Below are 11,989 nucleotides of genomic sequence, written 5' to 3'. Positions count from 1 at the left end.
AGATCTCTGATTCTGTTTACCAGAAAAAGATCTCTGATTCAAATGACCAACCCTTGAATTTCACATTCACTTTTACGTTTTGAAACCTCTCTGTAGTTAGTTACTCTCCATCACTCTCCTCTGCTCAAAACGTCTGTGAGTAAAGACTAAAGACTAAAGAGAGAGAGAGAGAGAGAGAGAAGTGTAGATGAAAACTTTAATGTGCATTCATTTAGAGAAAACCCATCTGTGATTGGCGAACACAGTGATGTGTTTCGTGTGAAGCTTGAAGAAGAAGAATACGAAAGAGCAAAACTAGAGAGGGTCCGAGTGAGGGATGGAGGGAGGGAGTGTTTGTGTCTTTCTGAGATAAAGTGTGACAAAAGGAGGATTTTGTGAATGAGACGTGCAGGGAACGAGAATCAAACGGGACCTTTTTTTAAGTTTTTCTACAGCTAAGCGGCCTAAACTAAGCTAAGCGCCTAAACCTTAGTCGTAGCAAGAAGGGTAGGGGCCTAGGGGGTTGCCATTAGATGCCAATTGGATGCCAATTGAAAAAAGACAACCAATTTATATGAGTTTTGTACTTTGGAGTTTAGAGTTTAGACTATCAACTTCTGCTACAATCTGTGGTTTTATTGGTTGATGTTTAAGCATGGTTCTAAGTATCAATTTTGTTAGTTGTCGATATCGATACTATGTTGATACGGTATCGATAGCACGGTACCGACAAGGGATAAAATAGTCAGAAATTCAGAGGTATTTTTGTCCGATACAATCGATCCAGGAGATGAGGATGCTAAGGAGGATGTGCGGCAAGATCAGGAGAGATAGAGTAAGGAATGTTTATATTAAAATCAAATTGGGAGTTGCACCAATCTAGGACAAGCTTCGTGAGAGCCGCTTGAGATGATTTGGTCATGTAAAAAGGAGACCCATGGATGCATCAGTAAGAAAGAGTGATCAAATTCAATTGGAAGGAATTAAAAGAGGTAAGGGCAGACTTAAAATGACTATTGGAGAAGTGGTAAGAAATGATATGTATATGGTAAGGCTCGATCTTAGTATGACCGCGGAAAGAGTTGCTTGGAGGTCCAGGACCCGTGCAGCCAATCCCTCGTAGGGGGATGTTCCTGGGATGCTGCTTTGACTAATGCTTAGAGTTGTTTTTTTTTTTGCTGCTCTTCTATCTTTTATTGTCATGGCCCTTTCGGATCCATGTAGCCGACCCCATTTAGTGAATCGTTATCATCTCCAATTCCTGCCCGCTCCAATTCCCTCCAATTCCTCACATAGGAGCAGAAATGACCACCTTACCCCCTGCCCGAACACACTGCCCAAGGTGGGGTAGGGTGGTCATTTATGCTCCTATGTGAAGAATTGGAGCGTGCAATGAATTCCCATTTAGTTGGGATAAGGTTATGGTTGTTGTTGTTGTTGTTACAGTCGATCCAGGCAGATACCATATCGGTATTGTATCGATTTTGTGGATTGCCGATACCCGTTCCGATACCGTGCACTAAAACCATGTGTTTAAGTATGAGATTTTCTTATCCACATTAACTTGTAAGCTATCAAATAATTTGTGATCTTATTTTTTGTGTCTAAACATAGGATTGTGTAAAATTACTGCTCAACCATTATTGAAGTAAAAAATCTCATTAAATCAAATGCTTCTCCACAATCAGATAGCGATCTCTTGCCTTAATTTTTTTTGCCTGTTTAGTATAACACTTTTTTTTTCCGATAGTAAATACTATAATTTTATATGTGTATTCTTAAAAATGTGCAAAAAAATAACAAGTTTTGGTAATAATATTATGGGCAAGGGTTGGGCATGCTGCCAACTCTAGGTAGGTTGCGGGCAACAGACACATGGGGGGGGGGGGGAGACAACCATGAGCAAGAGGGTCATTTCACTAGAAGGGGGAGAGAGTTAAACATACGTTGGGCACCCTGGCGGCATGCCTAGCCTTTCCCTAACATTATTGATAAGTCGCATATTCCCTTACATTAGTGATAAATCAATTTCAAATTATTTATAAAAACTATTTTGAGAGAAAGAATGCTATCTGGTGGCATGTGGCACGCGACCCCTGCGCTTAGACACATGACCATGCGAAATGACCACCATGCCTCCATGAAAAGATAGAAATCCCTGAGGGTGTGACGGTCACGCCTTAACACAGAGACACTTGAAATGACCATCGCACCCTTGATCATTTCCGAAGTTTTAGGGGGAGGGGTGTAGCGATATGACAACAATGTAGTACTCAAAGCTCTTGGACAACTTCCCAACATCATCTGGCAAGTTTCAAATTCAACATTCCACAGAAGCTTCAATAGTAGACACTTCACATCTGAATGGAGGTATAGCTCCAACCACAACAACCTTAATCCTTTTACTGGAAGGCAATTCAAGAAGTATAATTCCCATACCAAAAATAAATCTAGAAGAAGGAAATACAGATGGATAATTAAATAATAAAACTAATTTGGAAGAAACATAGTTGCCCTACCAAACATAAATCGAAAATATGTAAACTAAAGCAAATAAATTGCCAAAAACTATAACTCTACCAAAAGTTTTCAAATTACCTCAAAAGCTGAAGGCTGAAGAGCCCAGATGAGAGAACCAGAGAAACCATAGTGTCAATCGGTTCGGTTCAAGACATAGAATGTCAAAACCAAAATCGAACCGAGAATAGGAATACATTTCCAAAATTAAAATCAAACTGCCTCAAGTTGGTTCGGTACTGGTTTATATTCAATTTCATATTCAGTTTTAATTCTGTGTTGGGAAAATGTTCTTTGTGTATTGGGGGGGAGCAGATCATGCCCAGATACAGTGGGGAAAATTGACCATCCCGCCCTCCATGAAAGATGGAAATCCCGCCTCTCAAGAAAAGATTCCTTATATTAAATCAAAACAAATCGATTCTTTTTCAGTTTGGTCCGGTTTCAATTCCAAGTTGACACCCTTAGACACTGGGATATGGGCCCGGGCCCAGGCCCAAACCCTAGCCCATAAAAAGTAATAATAACTCCCTCCTTTTTTCTTTTTCTTCTTGTTTTTTTTGGTAAATAGTGATAACTCCCTCTAATTATACCATTTTGGCAGTTTCTTACAAAACCACACTTCTCTCCCTCTTTGAAGCTACACTGCAACAGCTCTCTCTGCAATTCTGCTTCCATGGCAATCTTATTTTGAACCAATTCTGTATTGAAACCAAATTTCCTTTGAACTAATTCTCTATTGAAACCACTTAACAACACCGATCATTACCATTATCGATCAACCATGATGGGCATGACAGGAAGCGGAAGTGGAAGCGACGTTGAAGCCGGATTTGCGAAGCTTCAGGGTGAGGACTTCGAATACTACATGCAAACTTACTCAATAATTCTGGGTAGGAACAGTAAGAAATCGGCGGTCGACGTCGATCTTTCTAGCCTTGGTGGTGGCATGAACATTTCCCGCCACCATGCGCGCATCTTCTACGACTTCCAGCGTCGTCGCTTCGCTCTCGAGGTCCTGGGAAAGAATGGTTGCTCCGTCGAAGGCGTTCTTCACTTACCAGGAAACCCACCTGTGAAGCTCGATTCTCAGGACCTTCTTCAGATCGGAGACAAAAAGTTCTACTTTCTCTTGCCTGTTCGAAGCATTCTTGGAGGCTCTGTTCCTCCTCGACATATACCGACGCATCATCCTACTCCGCCAATGCCATCTTCGGCTGGGCATTTGGGTCCTCCTGCTCGTCTCACTGCACCGCATCCGCCGCCGAAGTTTGGTACGAAGAAGGGGAGAATTAGGGCATCGACTGAATACATGGCTGATGATGATGAAGACGATGAAGATGTTAGTGGTGTTATTGCCGCTTCGAGCAGGAAGTTGCGGGGGCCCGGGGATGGCCATGAAATGTTTGGATATAGTGGGGCAGCTGCTGGAAAGGCTGGGTCTTCTGGACCATTGGGTTAGTTTATTTTTTCTCTTTTCCCTAGAATTTGGATTTTCTTTGTGTTGGTGCTGTTGTTATACTTGTCTGAAGGGTTTTTAGTGTTATTGGTTGCCTATTCCTGTGTTTCTGCTTAAATTGGGTTTCAATCTTTGGTTGCGTTGTTAAGTGTTTTGTTTTTGAATTTATCTCCATGGGTTGCCATTTGTTGTTATTCTTTTGTCTGAAGGATGGGTCTCTCTGTTTAAATTGGGTTTCATTTTTGGTTGCTTTTAATTTGAATTTATCTCTATTGGTTGTATATTGTTTTTATTCTTTTGTCTGAATGGTTATTAGCTATAATATTGGTTGCCAGTTCATGGGGTTCTGTTTACATTGGTTTTCAATGTTTGGTTGCTTTCATTAGCTTTGTGAATTTATCTCTGATGTTCGACTTTCACTAATGTGTTCACCATGGAGTTTCACGCAAGGGGTGATGTTTTGTTCTTTACATAATGAGGGAGTCATTGCTTGATTCATGGCTTTATCATAAGGTTTTGTGTTTTTGTCTTAATTGCAAAGATTTTTGCTTCATTCATATATGGTTAGGAGAATTATGGTACCTTCTAAGTTTGAACTCCTTCATTTATAAAAATTCTCGGTTTCAGTTTCAGACTTTTGAGTCTCAAATGGATTTGGGTGGTCTTTTGTCTGATTGATTTGACGCAGGGAGGCTCTTTTTCAGGTCCTTTTGGCAACACAGGCATAAAAGGTGAAGTGTGGGATTCTCCAGTTGGTCCTCACATCGATCACATTATGATATGGATTGTGAAATAATATCACATATGGGTATCAATAAATGTGATTGAAGACATAATTTATGTATAACTTTATACATACTAAAGTTCAACTCTGGAACATCTTTATCTTGTTTCTAGTCTTTACTGTACTTGGGAAGAGTTGAATTTGTTTTTCTTTAGTGCTGGGTTTTGTTGAGTGTTGATGAGATGATTAATATTACCTATATAAGAGCCTAATTTGATTGAAACACTAAGAATCAGTCTCTAGCTTCTAGAATGAAGTTGGAACAGGTGGATAAGTGTTTCTTGGGTTGTGCAAAAGCACAATTAACTTCACAAGGTATTTAGAGACTCAATGTCAAGGAAACTTTGTGGTAATCTCAAATTTTGTTAGACTGAAGTTTGTGATTGATATTTTATAATAATAAAAAAGTGAATTATTATTATTGCAAAAGTCTGTTATTTTTCCAAATGTTACAAGACATCTATTCTGCCATGTGGGCAGATGATATGTCTATTCAGACCATTGAATAGAGAGGACATGGTCTAGATAAGCCACATGCCAAATTTTATAGTTTAATTCAATCAAATACCCCTTTTTGTATTGGCACACATCCCATGTGTGTACATGCATGTGTACCGGTACTCTAGACATTACTGTGCACTCTCTATCCCATGTCTTGTTATTTTTCCAAATGTTACAAGACATCTATTCTGCCATGTGGACAGATGATATGTCTATTCAGACCATTGGATAGAGAGGACATGGTCTAGATAAGCCACATGCCAAATTTTAGAGTTTAATTCAATCAAATACCCCTTTTTGTATTGGCACACATCCCATGTGTGTACATGCATGTGTACCGGTACTCTAGACATTACTGTGCACTCTCCCAACTCTGGGTGGGAACGGACAGTAAAGATTAGAAAAACAGTAAAAGTGAGTGGCTCAGATTTATCTTGTGATTTTCAGAAACATCACCTTCCATTGTTACATGTATAACTACCCTAATTAAATAAAAAAGTTTGTGATTCTTCAAGTGCGACCTTTAAGTGATTAGCGTTAGTCTCTTCAACTTTTTTGGATCCCTGTATTTGGCTTTTCCTCTTTCTTTCATTGGATTATCTTCTGGATCCTTAAAGTTGCGTTTTGGGGTTTTTGAACTTTTGTGCCTTTTAGGATCTGCAACATTTTAGATTTTATGCAACACACCACCATTTTTTCCTTTCAATATGTCAGCTTTGATTTGGAGCTGGTTTCATTTTCCAAGTGGAAGCAAGAGGGAGCCCATATGAAGATGTACTTTCTGGGTCATCTTTTGGACATATTGGAAGAAGGAAATGAAACAATATTCCTAGAAACATTCCTTCCTATTCAATTTATCCTTGATGAAATCAAGATTAGATTGCCACATTGAGTATCCCTTGATGAAATGTTTCTATGAATATTAATCGATTCAATTCTTTGAATTGTCTATGTTAGTAGATTATATCCATTAGATTGATGATCTTCTGGCAGCTGTAACCATCTACTGAGGTTAAATTCGGTTCAATCATAATGGAATTATTTTGGTGAATCAGCCCAATAGGTATTAAAGTTTCCCATAGAGATTGAGAACATAACTTTGGGCCTCGTAGGTGAAGGGGATAATATTACAGCTAAGCAATATTGCACCCAAGCATTGTATTTGTTTTTCTTTCTTTACCTACAAGGGCTCCCATGGGGACTTCATCCAGCTCTTGCTGCAAAATTTTAGAAACCCACCTGGAGCATGGTTTGAGGTCTCAAGAGATCTCGCCGAGATCTCGGTGGTTTTCTCGGTTTCTACCGGACTCGAGTCAAAACCACATGCCATACCAAAACATTGCATGGTTTCGACTGAGATCCGATATCTTGTTTTGGTGAAAAAGATACTAACTCACTTGATATAAATACACAGTCTCGATGAGATCTGGTCGAAATTTCGACCAGTCTCAGTGGCTCTCGGTGATTTAGGTAAGTTTTGAAGGAAAACACCTCAAAACCTCATTTTTTGCCCAAATCTCACTAAATTTAGCCTGGAACAAGTAAACTTGTTACTCAACAATAGCATTTGAGGAGATTTGCTGCACATCAACATCATTTGAGGAGATTTCAAGTTGAAGGTAATACATCAGCATCATTTGGAGGAGATTTCAACTCGACGAGACTTGGTCGAAATTTGACCGTTCTCATTTGTCTCGGTGGGTTTCAACTATGAATGCACAAACCCCCCCCCCCCCCCAAGTTTTTTTTTTTTTTTTTACCAAATCTTACACAACCAAGCTTGGAACAAGTGGATTTTTAAAAACTAAGGGTTTTACTTGAATTATAGAAATTTCATTCTTATTGCTTATTTAAGCTGTTTTACTTGAATTCTATGTATTCTAATACTAGAGATTGTGTGGAATTGGTCATATCAGTATATATGTACAATGCACACTACCAACCTAGGGTCCTAAGTCAAACTACCATTTTGGGTGTGATTTTAAAAAAACTAAGGGTTCCACCATGTTTATAGGATAGGTTGTCCTGCAAGTTTCATGACCTAATTAGATCATATGGCCACCAAAACCAAGGGCTGAAATTTGACATAAAAAATGCACCAACTCAGCTGAGATCTTGCTGAGTTACCGAGACAACTTAGTTTTTTGGCTGACCGAAATCAGCCGAGATACCGAGACCTCAAACCTTGACCTGGAGATCAAGTGGGCATCCAGGGCAGTGCAAGTGCTGTCAGCTTAGTTTTATTGTCGTGTCATAGCAGGTTGGCTTGATGACATCAGAAAAATTGAGTATGCTGCCCATATATGTTTAACTACGATAATATAAATGAATCATATATATATGCAAGTGCATCAAAATCAAAATAGTTCATATTACTGTCAATTAATAACCTTTCTAATGCAAGTATTCTCAAACCAAAATAGGGTTTCCAAAACTTTAGAAAATGTACAAGTGCTTATGAGAAAACCCAGAAAAGGACCAATCTGTATGACCTATTAGTTTTCATTTTAGATAAGCAAATGATTTAATTGCTAACAGAAAAACATATAGTACAACAATAACACCAGATACAACGGTGAAGAAAGAAAGCTGATACAACGCAACAACAAGACCTGGGCTATCTGGAGTCTGGACAGGGGGGGAAAAAAAGAGAAGTAATGGCTACCCAGGGGGTTAAGGGCCCAAATACAGCAGATACCTTTTCACCATCTCGGCCTATTTGCTAAGGAGTAATTGATTATAATTTCCATAATTTTTTTCTTTCTGTGTACATCTCCTTCCTTCCTTCAAGGTTGCATTTAATGTATCTTTTCAACTGATGGGTTAGACAGTTCAACATAGACCCTAGTTGGGTCATGCTGGTTTCAACAAGCATAGATTGAATATAGATCCAACCTTAAAAATATCTCCAGGTCCATGGTCAAAATGGTCCGACTGTCCGTAACAGTTCGAGCTTAATAATGGCTTAGTGAGGCTCATTATTTGGCTTCTTTTCCTTGGATCCTGTGGCCGTCAGTGCTTTATCAGATGACCTTGATAATAGTAGGGCCATGGTTTGCCAAGGTAAGAATTGAAACAAGGAGCAGGAAGTGGGACACCCAACAAGTCATGGGTTAGAATAAGTATATAGAAACTTCCCTACCTTGTTTTATTACTTTTGAGTGTGGATGTCCAGAGTTCATCTGTTTTTTGGGGGACTTATTCAGGTTTTCTTTTCCTTTTCTCTTCTAAATTTAAGGAAGAGGATTGAAGTTGCCACAAAGAAGCAACCTGTACACTCAGGATACTGTACATAGAATCAGTTCAAACCGGACTGTCTACATCAGAAAACAAACTCCCTGTTTTTATATCCATAGAAAAGGCCAAAACCATCAGTTGATGTACAATATCATCCCAGGAATCACATATCCTATATGTCTTAACCACCCAACAGCTCTGGTAGCAGTGTAGCACTGAGAAACAATCTGGAACATGCTTCTTTGTTTTTCTTGCTGCTCTGCCCGCATCAGTCTCTTTATAGGGTAGATTCTCCTCGCATTTCTATCGTGGCAAGTACACCAGCAATTGTTCTGGTTAAATTTTGTTGTTGGGTCTTCCCAAATCCTTTCATTTCATTAAAAATGAAAAAAAAAAAAGTTAGAAAATTTCACAATTTACTGAACTGATTGTTGAAACCTTATATCTTAACCTTGAAATTATTGAGTTGGCTGCCTTATCTTGTGCATAAACATTTACATACTTCTTTTCAGGATCTTCATGTCGTCTTTACTGAAAACTAAATAAGAATTCACCTTATACAGCTATTGGCCTAGAAGTAAGATGATACTAAATAACATACATTCCTTAAAGAATATGTTTTGAAGATAGAAGCTATTTAATGTGGCATTAAATAAATGATTTAAAATCGTTATTCTTGTTTTTCTTGGTGTTGTATACACGAGGTTGCTCAAGGACCCATCCGAACATGTCAAATGGGATCTTGGGCAGCAGAAACCCCGTAAATAGGGGGAGGGGATATAAAATAAAAATTTTTTTTTCTGCGATGTGATTGGGCTGTTAAGGCACGGAGTCTTTGAGGCAGCATTTTCTGTCTTTATTTTGCGTGATACTAAAGGATCTGAAACAAAGACATACCCTGTGCTCTGGGAACCAGTGGTTGTCTTGGTTAAGATGGGTGTAGTATTTTCTTTTTCATAAAATAGTTATATTCATCATGTATATGATTTCAATGATGCATGATTTCTTTCTTCTTTCTCCTTGTCCTTTTTGGATTCATCAGTTGTATAAAAAATTAGTCTCGTCTTGATGGGCATTATAGTTGCTATTGGTTTCCTTGTCATTATCATCTTCAACATATTACCACTTCCTAGTATGCCTTAGTTCATTTAATACAAAACATGAGCATGGGAATGTGTTGACAATTTTGTGCTAACCATCTCCAGTCCAAGCAGAGAAAAAGGGAGAGGCAAGGTCAAGGGCTAACAGAGATGCCGATAATCACCAACTTTTGCAGTTAGAAGAAAAAGATGTTGTTTCATCTGTTGCTACTGTACTTTCTGATCTTTGTGGTCCAGGAGAGTGGATGCCCATGGCAAAACTTCATACTGAGGTTTGTTCAATTATGACCTGGATATCTTCTTTTTAAGAACCTAATATTTTAGGGAAACTTACCTCAACTTCCATTCTGGGAAAAAAAAAGTTTAATTAACAAAATCTTTCTATTTCAAAAGTAATTAATTGGGGGCTCTTAAGAATTTTTTTTTTTTTGGGGGGGGGGGGGTGGACACAGAGAGAGAGGTTTTGACACCTTGATGGTGATTGGATATTACATTTTAAGGGTAAAGTATAATAGGAGTTTTGTCAAATATGCATATACTATTATTTCTACGAACATTGTAGAGGGGAGATGGTGTTAGGGATTTATTTTTCGCCCGTAAGAGTCATAATTAATTATTTTGGAAATATGGAGATTTTATTAATTACTATTTTAAGAATGGAGATTGTAGTCTTCCCATATTTAAAAAAAGTTAGATATGATCTGATGTTGTTTATGCTGGGTGAGGTATCTCAGATTCTCAGTTTCATGGGCATGCGAAACATCTGGTTTGAGCTCTAGCAATGAGTTTGAGTTGTTTGACCAATTGAGGTGATTAAGAAGTTTCTGGATTAACTGCTGATCCACTATACATCCAATATATAATTCTCCTGTTCATCGACTGACCCTGCTTGCTCCTCTTCCCTTCGATTTTGTAATGTTATTTATGTTTAAGCAAGAAAATACTGCAATTGCATGGTTAATAGACTGATATAATACCAAAAGTTTAGCTGTTCAGTTGAAGGTGGCGTATTCATTTTGATGGTTGAAGGTAGCATTATTTAAGTTGATACTGGTCTGGGTGGTCTAATTTCTATACCTTTTCAAAGTTAATCTTCCTCAGAAGGTATTCATTTTGTTATTTATGTTTAAGCAAGAAAATACTGCAATAGCATGGATAATAGACTGATATAATACCAAAAGTTTAGCTATTCAGTTGAAGGCATATTCATTTTGACGGTTGAAGGTAGCATTATTTAAGTTGATACTGGTCTGGTCGGTCTAATTTCTATACTTTTTCAAAGTTAATCTTCCTCAGAAGGTAACTTAATACACATTGAAGGCGACCCCAGGGGGTACTGCTTCCCTTTTTTTAAAAAAAAACAACAAATAACTCGAGCGATAATAGTGACCTCTTAATGTTTTTGGAATTAGCTCTTTTAGTTGGTCCTGGCATATCCACATTGAGGGCAACTCTAGAGCTAGTACTCCATTTTTGTTAAAATATAATACCAACAATAATAACCGGAGGGCAATGCTTAATGTATTTGCAGATTGCGCTTTTAGCAATTCAATTATGCATAGCCTAGGAATATTAGTATATTGGCCATAGTGTAGGTTGAATTGAGGCTGGCAACCATTTACCAAGGCTGTTGCTCCTATGGGGTTTTCTCGACAATTTCTTGGTTCCAATTCCAGTCTCTGACTGTTGTACTGTTTCTTCCCACTGGATAGGCAAGCTTGATTAATGATTTATGTTTGACACCTACTGATGTAAAATCTAAATTGATGTGTACAAACGGGGAGATTCTTCACTGACATCTTATGAATGTTGTTCATGCAGCTGGTAGAGCAGTATGGCAATATCTGGCATCACACTCGTGTGCGAAGATATCTCACTTCTGAGGACTGGCCTGCCAATGAATCCAAGGGAAGACCATGGTATGGCCTGCTTACATTGCTTAGGAAATATCCGGAACACTTCGTCATCAACACAAGGTCCAAAGGACGGGTAACATCGGAGTTTGTTTCATTAGTTTCCCTACTTACATAACATCACAAATATCAGTCCTTCCATATGGTAAAGATATCAACTTTGTTGGTTTCTTTTTGGGTAGGCAATTAGGGACTCATGAACCCCTGAAACTATAGTTGTAGCTGTAAAAAAACAAGGGGTGGGTGGTGTTCCATACTGCTTAAGGGGCAAGCACCTCAGTCTCAGAATATGTAAATGATTATGGTTTATTTGTTGGTCATAATTGGAGATTTTAATGCTTTTGAGTTTCATAAAATCTCCTTCCCCTTTTTTCGGTGCATAAAATTTCTTTATTTATTTATGGGGAAAAAGATCTCTGCTTGGTGGTGTTGCCTATGCCCCTCTCACATGCTCCGTGAAGTGATGCCTCTGCCCCCTGGGTAGATACCCAGACGTGCT

The 11,989-nt window shown here is 38.4% G+C and overlaps 1 protein-coding gene across 3 annotated transcripts; it reads left to right on the top strand.

The window, feature by feature from the left end:
- Positions 1 to 3,154: 3,154 nt before the first annotated feature.
- LOC122667110 (FHA domain-containing protein FHA2-like) lies at positions 3,155 to 11,833 on the top strand. 3 transcript variants are annotated; one of them, XM_043863304.1, is made up of 4 exons: positions 3,155 to 3,202; positions 3,233 to 3,953; positions 9,692 to 9,849; positions 11,399 to 11,833. In XM_043863304.1, exons 2-4 carry the CDS (start codon positions 3,281 to 3,283, stop codon positions 11,606 to 11,608), a joined length of 1,041 nt encoding a protein of 346 aa, XP_043719239.1. In that variant the 5' UTR covers positions 3,155 to 3,202; positions 3,233 to 3,280; the 3' UTR covers positions 11,609 to 11,833. The 3 variants fall into 3 exon arrangements, with proteins under 3 accessions (XP_043719239.1, XP_043719240.1, XP_043719238.1); XM_043863305.1 differs by lacking the exon at positions 3,155 to 3,202 and having other exon boundaries at positions 3,217 to 3,953; positions 11,399 to 11,638; positions 11,669 to 11,833; XM_043863303.1 differs by lacking the exon at positions 3,155 to 3,202 and having other exon boundaries at positions 3,217 to 3,953.
- The last annotated feature ends 156 nt before the right edge of the window (positions 11,834 to 11,989 follow it).

The sequence above is a fragment of the Telopea speciosissima genome, chromosome 7 (genome assembly GCF_018873765.1).
Source record: "Telopea speciosissima isolate NSW1024214 ecotype Mountain lineage chromosome 7, Tspe_v1, whole genome shotgun sequence".
Classification (NCBI taxonomy): Eukaryota; Viridiplantae; Streptophyta; class Magnoliopsida; order Proteales; family Proteaceae; genus Telopea; species Telopea speciosissima.
This window is presented reverse-complemented; position numbering and strand designations above follow the sequence as displayed.